The sequence below is a fragment of the Arachis ipaensis genome, chromosome B8, assembly GCF_059453495.1.
Source record: "Arachis ipaensis isolate K30076 ecotype BB chromosome B8, ASM5945349v1, whole genome shotgun sequence".
Taxonomy (NCBI): domain Eukaryota; kingdom Viridiplantae; phylum Streptophyta; class Magnoliopsida; order Fabales; family Fabaceae; genus Arachis; species Arachis ipaensis.
This window is the reverse complement of record NC_142443.1, coordinates 61,673,176-61,693,632: the sequence shown is the minus strand read 5'-3', so window position 1 is coordinate 61,693,632 and position 20,457 is coordinate 61,673,176. Positions and strand designations below refer to the sequence as shown.

The following is a 20,457-nucleotide window of genomic DNA, read 5'->3' as shown; positions in this document are numbered from 1 at the left end:
TTTTTCTTAAGTTAAGAGGTTATTGGTTTTTATTTTAAAATTTTTATTTTATCTTAACTTATTTCAAAAATCAAATTTCAAAATTCAAATTTAAAAAAAAAATTTTCAAAATTCAAAATTTAAAAGTTTTCAAATTTCAAATTTCGAAAATTCAAAATTCAAAAATTTAAAATTCAAAATTTCAAAATTTAATTTTCAAATTCAAAATTTAAATTTCAATAACCTTTTAATTTAAAATTATTTTTATTTTCATTTTTAATTTTTATTTGATACTATGAACTCTCACCCCTTTAGCTATGAGTCTGGTTACAATTATGTTGCAGGAAGAAGAAATTACAATGAGAACAGGCATCAAGGTTGGAACAATCAAAGATGGGAGGAGCCACAAGGATTTGATCAACCCTCATGGCAACAACCACCTCCAATGGACTATCAACAACCACCACCATATGCATAAACCCTCTCCTCAACACAGCTTTGAACCGCCATACTCACAAGCCACCTACAACCATTCACCTCCATATGACCCTAACTCGTATCCACCATACCAACCACCTTATGAGCCAAATGAACCATACACAGAACCACCACCTTTCCAACACAACTACTTGATGACAAGTCATCTTAGCCTATTTTAACTAGTCTTTTTCTTTTGTTTTCATTAGAATTATGCACTTTCTTGAGCCATAAGCAAGCTAATTGGGTAGATTTTCATGTTTCCTTTGATTTAATCAACCATGTATGAATTCATGCTATTTCATGAGGTTTTATACTATAATTGTTACATATTATGAAAGAATGAATATCTCATGATTTTAAGCATAGCTTTGATGTGTTTGGTTGATTAATGATAGGTGAAGAAAGCTTGGAGAAAGGTTGAAGCAAGAAGGAATAGCTAGGAGTAAAGAGAAGACAATGGAACAAGTGAAATTGAACCAGGAAGCAAAAAGCTGGACCTAAAGTTAGCCTCAAACTTTTGCACAAACTTTTGGGTGAAAAGTTAGCCCCAATGTTAGCCCCTAACTTTTGGGCTAACGTTGGAACTTGAAAATCACTCCCTGGGTACCAAAAGTTTGTGCCAACGTTAGCCCCTAACTTTGAGGCTAACGTTGGCACATGAAAATCACCCCTGGGCACCAAAAGTTTGCGCCAACGTTAGCCCCTAACTTGGAGGCTAACGTTGGCATGATGAAAATCACCCCTGGGCACCAAAAGTTTGCGCCAACGTTAGCCCCTAACTTGGAGGCTAACGTTGGCACATGAAAACTACAAGGGGAGGAGCAAAAGTTTGCGCCAACGTTAGCCCCTAACTTGGAGGCTAACGTTGGCGCCACAAGTGCACCAAGGAAGGCCAACGTTGGTGCAAAAGTTAGACCCCTAACTTTTGCACCAACGTGAGTATCAGCAAGATGTGGGAGCTGATATGAAAAGTTGGACCAAAAGTTAGACCCTAACTTTTGCTCCAACTTTTGGTCCAACTTTTGCAAAACTCCAACCCGGTTCAATTGGTTCACTTTGGTTCTTCTCCAAACTTCAAGAGCAATCAACCAAGGCCTCTTTCAACCCAATTCCACCAAGAGCAAAGGCCCAACTCAAGGCTTGAAGATCATTTGAAGAAAGTGTATAAATAGGATAGAATTCAAGTTCTTCGGGGAGCTTTTGCTTTTTGAATTTTCATAATAGTTTCCGGAGAGCTTTGGATATTGAGTGATCTTTAATTTCTTTGTCTTGGGGAAGGAGAATTCACTTCTCTTCCTCTCAGTTTTATTGCTTTCAATTTCAATTACAATTGTCTTGGATCTTGGGTTGAAGAATTGAAGAAATTCTGTTTCAATCTCATCCTTGGATCTCTCTGTTTATTTACTGCTTAATTGAATTTCAGTTTCGGTTAATTGTTCTTCATCTATTTTCCTTGCAATTTACAATTCCCTTGCAATTGTTCTTGTTGGATCTAGGAAGGCATTGAGATCTAGACCTGGTTTTCTAGTCTCTGGGTCCTGAGATCTAATTTCCCAATTTTACATTCTCTGTTACTGTTTTCCATGTTCATTTACTTTTCTGCTCTGAGATCCAAATGGATCCCACTCCTCTTCTACTTCTCTGCTTGATGCAATTTGCTTTTCCTTGTTTAAATTCTGCAAATCCAATCCCCAATCCCCTTTACATTTCAAGCCATTTACATTTCTTGCACTTTAAGATTCTGCAATTTACATTTCTTGCAATCTAAGTTTCTGCAATTTATGTTACTTGCACTTTAAGATTCAGCAATTTAATTCTTGTTCTCTTTAATTTCATGCCTATCACCCGTTCCCTTTACTTTCCTTGCAATTTAAATTCTGCAAATCACCAATCAATCAACCAAATCTTGATTCGCTTGACTAAATCAACCACTAAACTAAAATTGCTCAATCCTTCAATCCCTGTGGGATCGACCTCACTCCCGTGAGTTTTTATTACTTGATGCGACCCGGTACACTTGCCGGTTAGATTTGTGTGTTTTGGGAGAAATTCATTTTTCCAACAAAATACTCATCAAGTTTTTGGCGCCGTTGCCGGGGATTGATTAGATTGACAATGATTAAGTGAGGTGGTAATCTAGATCAAGCACTTTTTCTTTAATTTTGATTAACCCACTAACTGTCTGATTTTTTGCTTAAACTAACTAACACTTCAATCTAGAAGTAGATTGAAGTGTCACTGGTTTTGTGCATTTCTCATGCTCTGCTTGTATGTCAGGTACAAGAAGAACCATACCCAATTTTCATGAACAAGACGAAAGAACTCTCAGGAGGTTAAGAAGAGCTGAAAGAGGGAAAAATATTGTTGGAGAAGAGGAATCAGACGAAGAATTCCAAGAGATGGAGGAACATTCAACCAATCCACCAGGTGGAGCAGACAACAACAATGACAACCCACCCCAGAGGAGAGTTTTGGCTTCCTATACCTTTGCAAATCCTAGACATTGTGGGAGTAGCATCTTGGCCCCAAATGTCAATGCTAACAATTTTGAACTCAAGCCACAACTCATCACTTTGGTTCAGAACAATTGCTCTTTTGGTGGAGGACCACTTGAAGACCCACACCAACACTTATCCACTTTCTTGAGGATATGCAACACTGTCAAAACTAATGGTGTGCCTCCTGACAGTTACAAGCTGATGCTATTCCCATTTTCTCTCAGGGACAAAGCCACTCAATGGTTGGAATCTTTTCCAAGGGACAGCATCAATAACTGGGATGATTTGGTAACCAAGTTTCTTGCCAAGTTTTACCCACCTCAGAGGATTATAAGGTTGAAGGCTGAGGTACAAACATTTACACAAATGGAGGCTGAACCCATCTATGAGGCATGGGAGAGGTACAAGGCTCTAATCAGGAAATGTCCCCCTGCCATGTTTAATGAGTGGGAGAAGCTGCAGAACTTCTATGAAGGCTTAACACTGAAATCCCAGGAAGCTTTGGATCATTCAGCTGGAGGTTCCTTGCAACTCATGAAAACTGCAGAGGAGGCTCAAGAACTCATTGATATGGTGGCCAACAACCAATATTTCTTTGCTCATCAAAGAGGCCGCCAACCATCACAAAGGAGAGGAGTAATGGAACTAGAAGGAGTGGATTCAATCCTGGCTCAAAACAAATTAATGCAGCAGCAAATTCAACAACAATTTGAGCAAATAACCAAGAGGATTGATGGCCTCCAAGTTGCAGCAGTTAACACCAGCCAACCATCAGCCACATGGGGGCAAAATGAAGAAATCCAAGAGGAGCAACAGCAGGAACAAGTCCAGTACATGCATTCAAATCCAAATGAATTCTATGGTGATACCTACAACCCCTCATGGAAAAATCACCCCAACCTCAGATGGGGAGACACTCACAACCAAAACCAACACCCATGGTAGAGGAACTCAAATCAAAACAACCCAAGAAACAACCAAAACTACAACCATCAGCAGACTAACCAAAACACATACAGAAAACCTCAAAACAACTACCCTAATCTCAACCAGTACCAATCCAATAACCAACCCACCAACCAAAATGCCTATCATCCACCACCCACATCTCACAACCTACCACAAGCACCACCTGAACCTCAAAGACTCACCAATTTAGAAACCTTGATAGAAAAAATGATGAAACACCAGGAAATAACAAACAAAAACCATGAAGCATCACTAAAGAGTCTAGAGAGGCAGATTGGGCAACTCTCCAAGCAAGTATCTGTTGAGAGACCTTCAAACTCACTGCCCAGTGACACAATCCCAAATCCCAAGGAGGAGTGCAAGGCAATACAATTAAGGAGTGGGAGAACATTGATAAGCAACGATGACACTACAAAGAAACAAGCAGAGAACAGCAAAGAACCAACAGAGGATGAGAAGCAAGCAAAGGACGATGAAGCTAAAGAGCAAGTTGTGATGCCAAACAAAAGCACTGAGAAACTTAAAGAGAAGGACAACCAGCTACATAGCTCAAAGAAAATGGCTCAGGGACAGCAGCAAATAGGAAAGAGCATCACACCTCCACTGCCATATCCCCAGAGATTCAACAAAGAGGTTAAAGACCAGCATTTTCACAAATTCCTTGAGATTTTTAAGAAGCTGGAAATCAATATCCCCTTGGCTGAAGCACTTGAGCAAATGCCTCTATATTCCAAGTTTCTGAAGGATCTTATCAACAAGAAAAGAAGCTGGGATGAGAAAGAAACCATAATGATTATTGAGGAATGCAGGGCCTTGATTCAAAAAGGGCTTCCTCCTAAGCTTGAGGACCCAGGGAGCTTCCTGTTGCCTTGCACCATTGGGGAATTGACCATCACTAAAGCAATGTGTGATCTCGGAGCAAGTATTAACTTAATACCATCCTCCTTGGTGAAAAAGCTGCATATAGAGGAGGTCAAACCAGTACAAATGTCTCTGGAGCTGGTAGACAAGTCAATGGTATACCCCAGGGGTGTAATTGAAAATCTTTTGGTCAAGGTGGACAGTTTTATATACCCTGCTGATTTTGTGGTTCTAGAATCAAACGATGATGATGGTGACTCTGTTATACTGGGAAGGCCATTCTTGGCCACTGCTAGAGCTATCATAGACGTAGAGGAAGGGGAATTAACTCTCAGGATGCATGACCAGAGTGTCACTCTGAAAGTATTACCAGAGGCACAATTTAGCAAGGAGAAGAAAGACTATATGAAAAATGACCAGGAAGGTCACAGCAACATCCCAATGCTAAGGATTGTGCAGACTGATGAAGAAACCCAAGAGGATATTAGAGTATTAGCCACTGAAAAGAGAGATCCCCAAGGAAAGCCTACGGCCAGAAAAGAAAGATCAACAAAAGGAAAGATGAAACGCAGAAACAAAGCAAAAAGGGGTTGGAAGAATAGAAAGATTCCAACAGAGGGGCTTTCCAAAGGTGACAAAGTGCAACTGATATATCAACAGCTGGGGGCAAATCAACAAACCGAGGACTACTACACTGTCAGCAACATACTCTCATTAGAGCATGCTGAAATTGAACACCAGAGAACAAAGAAGAGGATCACGGTCAGAGGAGACAAATTGAGGCCCTACAAGCACCAACCACCATAAAAGAAAGCCTCAATGTCAAGCTAATGACAATAAAAGAGCGCTCCATGGGAGGCAACCCATGCTTTAAGATTCATGTCATTTTAAATTCAATAAGTTATGATCAATTGAGAATGAATTCTTTTCTCTTTTCATGAACATGTCCATTGACTGCATGCACTATTTTGAAACATATGCTAAGTTTGGTGTGCCTTCAAGCACACTAAACCAATGTTACAAATAATTCCATTTTGCATGTTTGGAGTATCTTGACAAAGCATATGGCCAAACACTAAGTTTGGTGTCCACATAGCTTCATGAAAAGTAGAAACTCATGCATCAATAATCATGCAATTGTTGTTTTCCAAAATCTTATAAATGGAAAAATTCTTTTCCGGTAATGAAGGCATTAATTGTGATGTACCCTTTGACAAGAAATAAGTTTGGTGTTCATCAAACTTTGATGCACCGATTTAGGGATACAATTGATCCTTCATGAAAAAAAAAGAGAAAAAGAAAGTATGATGAAAACAATTCTTATGAACATTTAACATTTGAATCTCACTAATTGGAGGAAGATACTCATTTTCTTTATATATGACCAAACATTAAGTTTGGTGTCCTCCAAGGAGAGTATCACGGTTCAAATGATATAAGAATTGATGGTTCACATAGTATTAATAAAAAGAACACTCTTGCTACGGTTGGATAAAACTAATGTATGTTGTCTTGTTGTGGTGACTAGGAGGTCAAAGAATCTTCAAAGAAAAAGACAAGACAAAGGAAAGCATAGCATGAGGACAAAATCCCATCACATGCCTCAAAAAAGAAATCTGCCACTCCTTGAGAATGATCACGGCAAAAGCAAGTGAAGAAGCAAGTTTTGTCTTCATTTATCCTTACATGCACACCTTTGATTCCTATAAGTCTAATTGCATCCTAGCCTTTCATTGTTCAATTAAAAACACACCACCTTCAAGCCATGCACATGACCGAATCACTCTAACCCTTGGAACTTCATTCCCTTCATCTCTCCTCAACATAACAAGCTCTGTTCAATATTTCTCTTGCTTTAAACTCCAACCATTTAAACCTCCCTTCATCATTTCTTGTCATAACAAGTTCGGTCTCAATCTCTTCTTGCTCCAAACACGCATCAAATTCTCCAACATTCTCCACACTCTCTCTAACCTCACAAAACTCAACCAACCAAGTGATCATGGCCTCTTCCTCAAGAACCAAACGAAGAAAAGGGAAAGATCCCATGGTGGAGGAAGACACACATGAATATGACCAACGGAGATTCAAGTCTTGGTTTCATCAAATGCAAATTCAATGGATGAACGAGAAAAGAATCTATCCTGAAATTCCACTCTTGTTGCCGGATGATGGATGTCAAGAAATGAAGGACAAAATTTGGAAGAGGAGGTGGGAGGAACTTGCATCACCAGCCACCCGAATCAATGCCAATATCATAAGAGAGTTCTATGCAAATATCCCAAGGCTTGACATGCGTGAGCCCCCAACGTACAAGAGCTATGTGCGGGGGGTGGAAGTAGACTTTAGCCCGGATGCAATCAAGAAAGTCTTGAAACTAAAGTCAGTCCGCTTTAGTGAACCGGAATACCAACAAAGATTGAATGAGGATCAGGATTATGATGAGATTGCGAGAGACATTTGTATGGAGAACTCAGAGTGGGAAGGAGATGATAAGAACAGATATAAGTACCTGAAGAGATGTAACCTCACCCCGGAAGCAAAAGGATGGTATGAGTTGATGAAAAGATCAATTCTGGGCACAGTGAACACCTCAGAAGTTAACAGGGAGAGAGCCGTGATGCTGCATTGCATCATTGTGGGAGGAGAGATAAGAGTTCATGAAATCCTTGCAAAAGACATTCAAAAGCTGGCTGAGAAGAATTCGGCCGGATCTTGGTTGTACTATCCGAGCACTATTTGGAGGTTGTGTGCAAAGGCCAAAGTTCCAATGGAAGAGGAGAATCCAATGTGGTTAAGCCAAGGCATGCCCATAACCATTGAACGAATGATGATGCCCCTTGAAGCACATCAAGGCCGAAGACCACATGGAAGAAGGGAAAGAGAAGAACCAATGGAAGAAGATGAGCCACACATAGAAGAAGAGCCACAAGAGGAGGAGGAACAGCCACACTTTTTCCCACATGGCAATATGGATATGACTCAAATGCAAGAAGCAATAGGAAGATTGTCACAACAGTACATGAGAATTTAAGAAAGGCAAGAGGAATACCATTCTCTATACATGAAAAACCAACAAGCACAAGAAGAAAGGGAGCTAAGAATAATGAACAAACAAAGTGAATTCGAGTCAAGATTCCTTGTGATGCAAGAAGAACATGCCTTTCAATCTCATGAATCTTTTGGGAAGTTGGAACAAATGCAAGCTGAAAATTTGAGGGCTCTCAAAGAATTCACAACACTCCAAGATGCAAGGTATGAAGTACAAGCCGATTACAACATCAATAGCCAAATCAAACTGAACTATATTGGAGAACATTTGCACAACATGGATCCGGCTTTCCCAACTTTTGATGAATTCTTCAAAAAGAGAAGTGAGGTAGAAGTAAGCAACGCCATGAGGCTTGAAGATAGAGTGGAGGAGGCTATGAATAAGGCTGGCTTTTGGCGAGGTCAACAGGCACCAAACACGGATGGTGGGAACACTAGCAGCCAAGTGTATGAAAGGAGAAAGAAAAAGCATGACAAATGAAAGGTGGACTTGCTCCTTGTTCATCACTACAAAGAAAAAAGCATGCATTCTATCTGTTCTAAGTTGTCTTTGCATCTTTAAGTAGTTCTTTTTAATTAAAAGTCTTTGCATTATGTTTGTTTCTTTTAAAATAAGTAGGCTAGTTTATGTGTGTGCTTGTGTGTTTACTTTCACTTGACAAGAAGCATGTGTTATCCCCTGCATCTTTAAGTTCAATAAAAGAAAAGTTTGAATGTGAAGCAAGATGATCTCTGTTAGATAGAAGTAGAATAAAAGTAAGTGGTGGTATGTGTGTGGTTGTATAATAGCTCACTTTTAGTGAATAAAGAGCTAAGATATCTCATTCTAAGTAAAGAGTGGCCTACTGTCTATGAATCTCAATTAAATAAAAAAAATTCCTTGGTTAGAAAGAAAAACAAAAAGAAAGAAAGAAAAGAGATAGCCAAAAAGTGGCAGAACAAAAGGAAACAAAAAGAAACAAAGCTGGACACCAATAGCTTGAACTTTAAAATATATGCCTGTGGTGTCTTTGTACTAGGATCTGCTTGGATTAGTAAGCTCTTAGGAGTGCATCAACACTCGGTGACTTGGGTTAACTAATCCGGGATCATCAGCTGAAAGTCCACTATCAAGAGCAACCTAACTACAAGGCATTTAGTAACCCAAAGAGGTGCTGGGCATCAATGTTTTAAGAAGGAATGTGAGCCAAGTGTCTAAGGTGAATAATGTGTCAAGTATAAAGAAAAGGGAAATGAACTTGCTACACATGACACTCAAATAAAGCTTATAAACAAAGTAATAGCCAAAGATAAAGGAATAATGAGAGGTCATAGCAGTATGTTACTTGAAGCTTGAAGGAGACTTTCTAGGCCTAGGAGTCAATAAGAAGTGAGTATTTACATATCCACACAAAATCCCATGAACTATCAATAATACTCTGCTAGCATGAACATCCTCTTCCATTTCATTCTTTCTTCTCAATAAATCTTTTCTTGCTTGGGGACAAGCAAGCTTTAAGTTTGGTGTTGTGATGACAAGTCATCTTAGCCTATTTTAACTAGTCTTTTTCTTTTGTTTTCATTAGAATTATGCACTTTCTTGAGCCATAAGCAAGCTAATTGGGTAGATTTTCATGTTTCCTTTGATTTAATCAACCATGTATGAATTCATGCTATTTCATGAGGTTTTATACTATAATTGTTACATATTATGAAAGAATGAATATCTCATGATTTTAAGCATAGCTTTGATGTGTTTGGTTGATTAATGATAGGTGAAGAAAGCTTGGAGAAAGGTTGAAGCAAGAAGGAATAGCTAGGAGTAAAGAGAAGACAATGGAACAAGTGAAATTGAACCAGGAAGCAAAAAGCTGGACCTAAAGTTAGCCTCAAACTTTTGCACAAACTTTTGGGTGAAAAGTTAGCCCCAACGTTAGCCCCTAACTTTTGGGCTAACGTTGGAACTTGAAAATCACTCCTTGGGTACCAAAAGTTTGCGCCAACGTTAGCCCCTAACTTTGAGGCTAACGTTGGCACATGAAAATCACCCCTGGGCACCAAAGGTTTGCGCCAACGTTAGCCCCTAACTTGGAGGCTAACGTTGGCATGATGAAAATCACCCCTGGGCACCAAAAGTTTGCGCCAACGTTAGCCCCTAACTTGGAGGCTAACGTTGGCGCCACAAGTGCACCAAGGAAGGCCAACGTTGGTGCAAAAGTTAGACCCCTAACTTTTGCACCAACGTGAGTATCAGCAAGATGTGGGAGTTGATATGAAAAGTTGGACCAAAAGTTAGACCCTAACTTTTTCTCCAACTTTTGGTCCAACTTTTGCAAAACTCCAACCCGGTTCAATTGGTTCACTTTGGTTCTTCTCCAAACTTCAAGAGCAATCAACCAAGGTCTCTTTCAACCCAATTCCACCAAGAGCAAAGGCCCAACTCAAGGCTTGAAGATCATTTGAAGAAAGTGTATAAATAGGATAGAATTCAAGTTCTTCGGGAGCTTTTGCTTTTTGAATTTTCATAATAGTTTCCGGAGAGCTTTGGATATTGAGTGATCTTTAATTTCTTTGTCTTGGGGAAGGAGAATTCACTTCTCTTCCTCTCAGTTTTATTGCTTTCAATTTCAATTACAATTGTCTTGGATCTTGGGTTGAAGAATTGAAGAAATTCTGTTTCAATCTCATCCTTGGATCTCTCTGTTTATTTACTGCTTAATTGAATTTCAGTTTCGGTTAATTGTTCTTCATCTATTTTCCTTGCAATTTACAATTCCCTTGCAATTGTTCTTGTTGGATCTAGGAAGGCATTGAGATCTAGACCTGGTTTTCTAGTCTTTGGGTCCTGAGATCTAATTTCCCAATTTTACATTCTCTGTTACTGTTTTCCATGTTCATTTACTTTTCTGCTCTGAGATCCAAATTGATCCCACTCCTCTTCTACTTCTCTGCTTGATGCAATTTGCTTTTCCTTGTTTAAATTCTGCAAATCCAATCCCCAATCCCCTTTACATTTCAAGCCATTTACATTTCTTGCACTTTAAGATTCTGCAATTTACATTTCTTGCAATCTAAGTTTCTGCAATTTATGTTACTTGCACTTTAAGATTCAGCAATTTAATTCTTGTTCTCTTTAATTTCATGCCTATCACCCGTTTCCTTTACTTTCCTTGCAATTTAAATTCTGCAAATCACCAATCAATCAACCAAATCTTGATTCGCTTGACTAAATCAACCACTAAACTAAAATTGCTCAATCCTTCAATCCCTGTGGGATCGACCTCACTCCCGTGAGTTTTTATTACTTGATGCGACCCGGTACACTTACCGGTTAGATTTGTGTGTTTTGGGAGAAATTCATTTTTCCAACAAAATACTTATCACTACTCTCATGAACCACCACCTCAATATTCACCATCTCCATATCATTATCAAGATGAACCACCTTCCTATTATGAACCCTCTCTCCCAACCAATGAATCCTCACATCCACCCCAACCTCCAATGGATGACAGACTTCGTGTTATTCTTCAAAGGCAAGAAAGGATGAATAAGAGTGTGCAAAATTTCGCGGCCGCCTTCGGCGAGTTAGTAAATATAATAGCTTCCCAATATCTGAGCACTCAAAGAACTCCCATGGCTACATGTGGAGAATCAAAAGAAGAGCAAAGCATGAAGGAAACACTAGAAACTTCGGTGGACAATGAGGAACATGGCTTTGTATTGGAACAAGTGGAGGAAGCCATAATAGTCGCAGAGGAAGAAGTGGTTGTAGACTTAGGAGATGCTAAACCTCCATGGGAAAGTCAAGACATAGAATCTCCTTTCAAAACAGTTGCATTTGATGTTGAGGAGGGTGTACAACCTCCAAGGCATATCACAGTTAAAGACTTGGAAGAGGTTGATCAAGAGATGGAGATTCAAGAAGAAAAAGCACAACCTCCCATGCCCTTGGAAAGCAATGAAGAGGGGATTAAATTGGAAGAAATTTACCAAGAGGAAGAGGTTGAAATTGAAGAAGCTTGCAAAGAGGTGGTAATTATCAGAGAAGAGAACAAGGGAGTGGAGCTTGCAATTTCATTAAAAATACCTCCCCCTAAGTTGCCATCATCCTTCACAACATTCAAGTGGGTAAAATTCATATCCCTTAGCTTTCTAATTCCACTTGAATATGGGCTACTGGAGATGGATGGTCAACTTAGAACTCTTTGTGGCATTAAGAGTAAGAGGAAGATGGTCAGTGGTAAGAACTATCCTGCAAGGTTCATTATGGTTGAAAGCTTAAAGTTTAAACGCAAAGGTTGGTGTAAAGCTCAATTGAATGGGTCTAGGAAGTTGTTTGGTCGCTTCAGTGAGAAATCTAAAGCTGAACCACCCGGATGGAATCATGATAATCAACTTGAAGACGGGTGCAAAAGCAAGATTTGGGACCCCGGAATTCATTCCAACAATCAACACTCTTGGGGCCTTGTAACTTGCTTTAACTTACTTGAAGGCTTTCTGCGCCTAGTTTGGGACCCCGTAGGTTACTGGAATCACAAACATTGGTGGAGATTCCTGGATGAGTTCAAGCATAAGCCACCATAACAGGGAGCTCACCAAATGTCCAACTTAAGGACTCTAACTAAAAGTGCTAGGTAGGAGACAACCCACCATGGTATGATCGTTACTTTTTCAATTTTATTTCGTTTTGTTTGTTTTTATTTTATTTTATTGAACCTGGAATCATTTCTTGCATCTACATTAGCATTGCATTCTGCACTTTTCATGCATAAAAAAAAAAGGCACGCACGCGACGCGGCAGCATTGCTGACGCGTCCGCGTCACCAGTGCAATGGGAAGAAAAGAAAATGAACAGAAAGTTACGCAGGAGCAGGGCTGGAAGCGTGCCAATGGCACAAATCACCCCACGCGACCGTGTGCCCCACGCGGCCACATGACCAGGATTTCGACGTAATAATGGTGCACAGCCGAAAGTTGTGCTAGAGTGGTGCTGGACTGGCGCTGGACGCGCAGTCCATCTCACGCGACCGCGTCACATCCTACTAAGTGACCATTCACGCGATCGCATGCCCCACGCGATTGCGTCACCCAAAATTTGGCACTAATATGATTTTGAACAGAGAGTTGTGCGAGTGCACGGCTGCCCTCGCGCCAGTGGCATAAAACGGGTCACGCGACCGCGTGACCGGCGCGACCGCGTCAATCAGTTTAAGCGCAAGTCGCGCGACCGCGTGCCCCACGCGTCCGCGTCACTTGCGCCGCACAGCTTATCCAGATCAGCCAATTATCTTATCTTTTCTTCCCCAATCCTAATTTCTTCTATCTTTTCTTCTTTCTTCTTTCTTTCTTATTTTATTTCTCTCCCTTCTCATTCTTCTTATCTTTTATTTTATTTTATTTATTTGCATACTTTCATTCATTGCATTCTAATTTTGTATATTTTTATTTTTTTATTTTCTTTTTTAAATTTATTATTGGTGTTCAAATGTTCTTATTCAACTGTTACATCTTTTCTGGTATTTTCTTGGTGCTTAGTAACTTGTTTAATTCTGATTGGGTAATATTATTTAAATCAATACTAATTTTTATAATACTGATATTCCTTTTGCATTGACATGAACTTACATTGTCTTTCATTACCCACTCTCTTCCCCATTGTTACAAATTTTGCACCATTGGTATGCCATGGCTTCTATTATTTTCTCACGTACATGTTGAAGCTTCCATGTAAATGAGACCCTTATCATTTGGCATTAACCCAACCATACTTCATTTATTTTCTTATCTCTATTATTGGGTTACCTTTCTTCCCTTTTTCTTTCAGGATGGCCACCTAGAAGGGAAGCGGAAGACGTTTAACATGGGGAGGCAGACAAGTTCATCTACAAAATCTTGAAGAAAAGCATCAGTTGGAGAAACCCGTCCACCTGCACATCTCAGCATGCACCGAGGACGGTGCAATCTTTAAGTGTGGGGAGGTCGATATCGATCTCCATGGGTTAGTTATTTCCTGACTCAACACCAAAATTTTTATTTTATTTGTTTGTTCATTGTTGCATTTGCATGTTTGATTGCATATTTGTTTAATTTTGTGCATATTTTACCACTTGATTGAAGTAATATTTTCTTTTTCAAGAAACCTTTTAAAGAGTATTTCACTAATTTGAATAAAATTTAATGTTACACTTGTTTGAAGAGATATTATACTGGAACATGATTTAGAGCTCGAACACACAATACCTGTGAGATTTTGAGCCTATTTGAATTGGTTGCATTTTTCAACCAATATTTTATTTTTGATGTGTATTTTTCTCTCTAAAATTGTGATCTTTGTCTTGCTTAATTCTATATTTCCATAATTTGATGTATGCATATACTTACATGATTGAGGCCTTTGTTTCACTGAGCTTACATACCCATATGGCCTTACCTTTCATTATCCCTTGCAAACCAATTTTGAGCCTATTTTACCCCTTTGTTCTTTTTATTTAGCACATCATTAACTCTAAGCGAAAAACAATAATGTCCTTAATTTGAATCCTTGGTTGGCTTAGACTAGTGAGAGTGCTTATGATTTAAGTGTGGAAAAATTGGGTTTGGAACCATTTGGTTTGAGAATTGAGTATGTTAGAATTTTCTGAAAATGTGAAAGAATTATTTAGGACATGTTCATGCATTCAATAATTTAATCATATGCATTGAGAAAAACAAAAGAAAAAGAAAAAGAAAAAAAAAAAAAATATATATATATATATATATATATATATATATATATATATATATATATATATATATATATATATATATATATATATATAAAGAGAGAAAAAGAAAGAAAAAGAGCAAATAAGTAAAAGGGGACAAAATGCCCCAAAGTAAATAGTGAAAGCAATGCATATGTACTGTACTTGAAATTAGAATGCATGAATATGTGGAAAACATGGTTAATGGATAGTTAGATGTGGTATTATGATTACATGGATTGTCTAAAGTTAGGTGGAAAGTTTAAGTTAATTAAGGATTCAGATTTTAGTCCACTTGGCCAAATACAATCCTACCTTGACCCTAACCCCATTACAACCCTTAAAAGACCTCTTGATATGTGTATTTGTGCATTAAATTTATGTTGATTGTTAGATGAAAAGCAAGCCTTAGAAAGTAAGGATAGTAGAGAATTGAGAGAATCGAACCTTAAACACTTGAGTGATTAGAGTGTATATACTACCAGTGAGGGTTCGATGCTCAATTCCTTGTTCCCTGCTTTCATGAGCTATTTTCTTCTTGCAAGTCTATTTGTACTTCATTTTCATGATTTGAATTAGTGAAATCCAGTTCATATTTCTTCTTGAAAGATTTGTTTACTTTTAACTAAGTAGGTAGAAACATTTTGTATGTAGTTGCATTCATATAGATAGGTTGCATTTCATACATTCTTACTTTCCTCTTCATTCCTTTATAGCTTCTCTTGAGCTTAGCATGAGGACATGCTATTGTTTAAGTGTGGGGAGGTTGATAAACCACTATTTTATGGTTTATCTTGTGCTCAATTGAGTGGATTTTATCAACTCTTTACCTACTTATTCATACTATTTGCATGGTTTTACAACTCCTTCCTGATTTTGTGCTATGATTGAAAACATGCTTCTTTGATCTTATATTTGCTTGTTATTAATCCTCTCTTATTACCATTAGATGCCTTGATATGTGTGTTAAGTGCTTTCAGAGATTATAGGGCAGGAATGGCTTGGAGGATGGAAAAGAAGCATGCAAAAGTGGAAGGAGTACAAGAAGTTGAAGAAACTGCAAAGTTGTCAGCCTGACCTCTTCGCATTCAAACAGTCATAACTTGAGCTACAGAGGTTCAAACGACGCGGTTCTAGTTGCGTTAGAAAGCTAACGTCTGGGGCTTCGATTTGATATATAATATGCCATATTTGCTCTGACGCTAAGTGACGCGATCGCGTGCTCCATGCGGACGCATTGCAGTGACGAAAATTCAGCATGTTAAATTCGCAACCAGCGAATTCTGGGTTGTTTCTGACCCAGTTCTCGGCCCAGAAATCACAGATTAGAGGCTATAAAGTGGAGGAATACATCCATTTATAAAGAGGCTTTCATATTCACAATTTTAGGAGTAGATGTAGTTTTTAGAGAGAGAGGTTCTCTCCTCTCTCTTAGGATTAGGATTTAGGACTTCTCTTAGTTTTAGGAGTGACTCTCAATCCCAGGTTCAATGTTCTTTTACTTTATATTTATCTCTTACTTTCAGATACTTTAATGCTTATATTAGTTATGTTGCCTATTTGGCTTATGCTACATTCATGTTATGATTTTCTTTGAATTAGTATTATTTGAGGTATTTCAGTTATCATTGCTTTCTTTTATTTACATGATTATTGCTTCCCATCTGAAGGCATTTTTATTCCAGTAGATTTACTTTTTCCCTTTTGGTTTTGGTTAAGAAATCAGTAACTCAGGAGTTATCCAATTCAACAGCATAATTGATAATTATTATCTTGCCAATTGAATTGAACTTCAATAATCCCAATCTTTTCTTAGGAAATAAATAGGATTCGAAGATCAAACTAATTAATCCCTTGACTTTTCTTTGCTCTAGCAAAGGTTAACTAAGTGGAATTAAGATTCAATCTTTTTTATTGTTGAGAAGGGTAACTAATTTGAACTTCCAATTTCTCATACCTTGCCAAAAGTTTGCTTTACAGTATTTATTTATTTTAATTGCTATTTAAATCATTTGTCATATTTGTTCCTCATTCTTAAAACCCCGAATTTACAATCTCCATAAGCAATAATAAGAACATACTTCCCTGTAGTTCCTTGAGAAGACGACCCGAGGTTTAAATACTCGGTTATCAATTTTAAAGGGGTTTGTTACTTGTGACAACCAAAACGTTTGTACGAAGGGATTTCTATTGGTTTAGAGACTATATCTACAACGCGACTGGTTTTATGAAATTCTTTACTGGCAAAAATCCTAACGTCAGTAAGGCTTAGACTAATTAGGGTGTTACATTTAGTGGTATCAGAGCAGTTCGTTCTCGTGAGCCTGAGGGATGGACCGATTGTGTTTCATTGCATACTCCGTGTGTCTTTTCTTTGATGCTATTAGGTTATCTACTTGATATATGTATAGCATGCTTGTTTGTGAGTGCCTGTTTGGGATAATTGAAGTACTAGACTTTTGATATTGAGACTGATCACCTTGATATCGATTTCTTGGTGTAGACAGGAACCCTAATGGCCACTCGCGGGCGAGGTTGATGCGTGAGCATCTTTCCTATCTTTTTCTAGTAAATTTGCATTTAATTTGTTAAGTTTAATAAAGAATTAATTATCTTTTAGCCACTATGGATGCTACTTTGAGTCTTATGCAATTCTATTTATTTTAGGTAGAATTCGGCTCGATCTGATGGAGTTTCTGCAGCAAAGGAGATGGCAGCGAGTAGCGACGCGTACGCGTGACTGACGCGTACGCGTGACATGCACCACGTGTAGAAAACGCAGAAAATGCTGGGGGGATTTTTGGGCTGTTTTGACTCAGTTTCCAGCCCAGAAAAACACATTAGAAGCTGTAGAATGGATGAAACAAGTGGTCCCCATCCATCAATTGAAGACTTGCTGATTATTTAATTAATTCTGATTTAAATTTAAATCTTATTTTAGGAAAAGATATTATTTTAGTTTGAGAAATTAGATTTTAAAATTATTAGGATTAGATATAAAAGAAACTTCCCTGAGGGAGGATCCCATATTATTCTATTCCAACATTAGTTAACTTTTCATTCCACCTCAGCCCAATTTACAATCCTAGTTTTCTTCTCTGAAGCATGAGCAACTAAACCTCCATTGTTAAGGTTAGGAGCTCTGTCTATTTGTATGGATTAATTCTATTATTTTCTTTATTTTAATTTATGTATTGATTTATAATTTAAGAATTATTTTCATTATTTATCTTTTGAATTTGGGTGGAACGGAAGTATGACCCTCTTTCTAATTGAGTTCTTGTATAACTTGGAAAAGCTCTTTACTTGAACAACAGCTTGAAAACAATTTCTCCTAAACTTTTAATTATCTGGACTTAACGGGATACGTGACATATAATCTTTTTATATTTGGGTAATTAGAGTTTTTGTGGCATAATAACTAGAATTAAACTTCATCCTCTAATTAGAATTAATTGACCAAGGAATTGGTAGTTGATGAGAATTAGAGGAGATTAGAAAGGTCTAAGGAATTAGGGTCGAGTCACATATAGTTAGCCATAAATTAAATCTTGCATGATTAAAATAAATTAATAAGAAGAGTCAATCCGAAAAAATAGATAACTCTGAAACCTTAACTGCTTTCTCCATATTTTATTCCCAACTTATTTACTTGCCTATCTTTGAATTCTGAATTTACTGTTTAATGCTCCTTGAACTTTCAAACATTATTTTCTGCTTGTCTGACTAAGCCAATCACCCAATTATTGTTGCTTGATCCATCAATTCTCGTGGGATCGACTCTCACTCACCTGAGGTATTACTTGGTACGACCCAGTGCACTTGCCGGTTAGTTTGTGGTTGTAAAAATACGCACCAGAGGTCGATCACGTACACGGGAAATTAGGAATGAGCAATCGGATGACAATCATGCCGAATTCATGGCGGCAATGGCGAATCTCGCTAATACCATGGAAGCTAATGCTGCTGTGACTCTGCAAGCTGTGCAGAGATTAGGCCAACCGACCGGAAACGAAAATGGCAATGGGAATGTCGTAGGGAATGCCAATGATAATGTTGAGGGAAACGGCGATAACACGGGTGATGTTCCAATGGCCTTGGCGACGTTTCTCAAGGTTCATTCGCCAACTTTTCGAGGATCCACTAACCCTACTAAAGCAGACCACTGGTTCCAGGCTATGTAGCGTGCTTTACAGGCGCAGCATGTTCCCCTCAATCAATATGTCGAGTTTGCCGCTTATCAGCTAGCGGGAGAGGCCCAGCCCTGGTGGCTAGCAGAGTGTCACTTGCTACAGCTTCAGAACGCCGACATTCCATGGGAGGTGTTCCAAACGGCCTTCTACAAGAAATACTTCCCAGAGTCTGCGAGGGAAGCAAAGGAGATGAAACTAATGCAGCTGAAACAAAGTTCCATGTCTGTGGCAGATTACACCAACAAGTTTGAGGAACTCTGTAGGTTTTCTAGGGTATGTCAGGGTGCCCCGGAGACTTATTAGAGTTGAAAGTGCATTAAATACCAAAGGAGGCTGAAGGACAACATCATGACTGCTGTGGCTCCTATGGAAATCTGTGTCTTCTCTGAATTAGTGAACAAGGCTAGAGTAGTGGAAGAGTATGCCAAGACTGTGGCGGCATCCAAGGACACTCATGAAAGGAGCTCTAGTCGGGGGCGTGGCAAGTATTTTCATCCGAGAGGACAAAGCTTCAAGAGAGGAGGATATGCGCCTCAAGGTCAAGGAGGCTTTAGAAGGAACACCCATGATCAGTTTCAGCGTGACAAAGGGAGAGGAAATCAGAGTAAGAGTTCTCCGGATTTAGCTTGTAATCGTTGTGGACGTTTTCACCCATATGACTCTTACAAGATTGGTATAGTGGGTGCTTCAACTATGGCTTGCCTGGTCATTTTTCAAGGGATTGCACACGTGGGAAGAACCAAAGTGCGGGTCAGAGTCAACACCAGGGGCGAGTTTTTGCTGTGAACGCCAATGATGCTTCCAAGGCAGATCTGTTGATGAGAGGTACATGTCTAGTTGGTGGTAAATCCTTAGTTGCATTATGTGATACTGGAGCTTTGTATTCGTTTATTTCATTTGCTAAAGTTGAGGAATTAGGCTTGAAAGTGTCAGAGTTACCTTTTGATCTGCATGTACATACTCTGCATCAGACAGTTATGACTAGGTCAGGTTGTAGAGATTTTGTACATGATTTGATCTGTTTACCCATGGTGGGGCTAGAGATGATTCTGGGGTTTGATTGGTTGTCAAGGAATCGGGTTTTGTTGGATTGCTTTGAATGGACTATTCGGTTTATGCCGGAAAGAGAAAATGGAGCAGTGGTAGCTATGGGGTATTACCTGAACTCTGTGAGGGTGCATTGTAGTGGGAAGGAGTGTCAGAGTTATATTCTGTTGGCTGCTAATGCATTGGGTGATGCCAAAACTTGGATCAGATACCGGTGGTTAGAGATTTTCCTGAAGTATTCCTGGAAGATATCCCTGAGTTTCCACCTCAAAGGGAAATTGAATTTGCAATTGAATTGGTGCTGAGAGCTGGACCAATGTCGATTATGCCGTATAGAATGGCTCCGATAGAGCTGGCAGAGTTAAAGACTCAATTGGAGGAACTTCTGAACAAGAGGTTCATTTGACTGAGCGTATCACCGTGGGGAGCACCAGTTTTATTGGTAAAGAAGAAGGATGGAGGAATGCGCTTGTGCATGGATTACTGACAGTTGAACAAAGTGACAGTGAAGAACAAGTACCCACTGCCAAGGATAGATAATTTGATGGATCAATTGCAAGGAGTTGGGGTGTTTTCCAAGATCGATTTGAGATCTGGTTACCATCAAATAAGGGTGAAAGAGGGTGATATCCCTAAGACTGCGTTTAGAACACG

At 38.9% G+C, this 20,457-nt stretch overlaps 1 protein-coding gene across 1 annotated transcript; it reads left to right on the top strand.

Moving 5' to 3' along the window:
- Positions 1 to 19,104: 19,104 nt before the first annotated feature.
- On the top strand, positions 19,105 to 20,209 carry LOC148548300 (uncharacterized). The gene is made up of 3 exons (XM_088495600.1): positions 19,105 to 19,384; positions 19,426 to 19,925; positions 20,012 to 20,209. Exons 1-3 carry the CDS (start codon positions 19,105 to 19,107, stop codon positions 20,207 to 20,209), a joined length of 978 nt encoding a protein of 325 aa, XP_088351726.1.
- The last annotated feature ends 248 nt before the right edge of the window (positions 20,210 to 20,457 follow it).

What these genes read in the sequence shown, in the direction of transcription:
- LOC148548300 (XM_088495600.1), top strand. Translation starts at nt 19,105, where the DNA reads ATGACTGCTGTGGCTCCTATGGAAATCTGTGTCTTCTCTGAATTAGTG. An exon ending in GAGTTCTCCGGATTTAGCTT is followed by an intron (nt 19,385 to 19,425) that starts GTAATCGTTGTG and finishes GACTCTTACAAG; the next exon opens with ATTGGTATAGTGGGTGCTTC. An exon ending in TGGGGTATTACCTGAACTCT is followed by an intron (nt 19,926 to 20,011) that starts GTGAGGGTGCAT and finishes AACTTGGATCAG; the next exon opens with ATACCGGTGGTTAGAGATTT.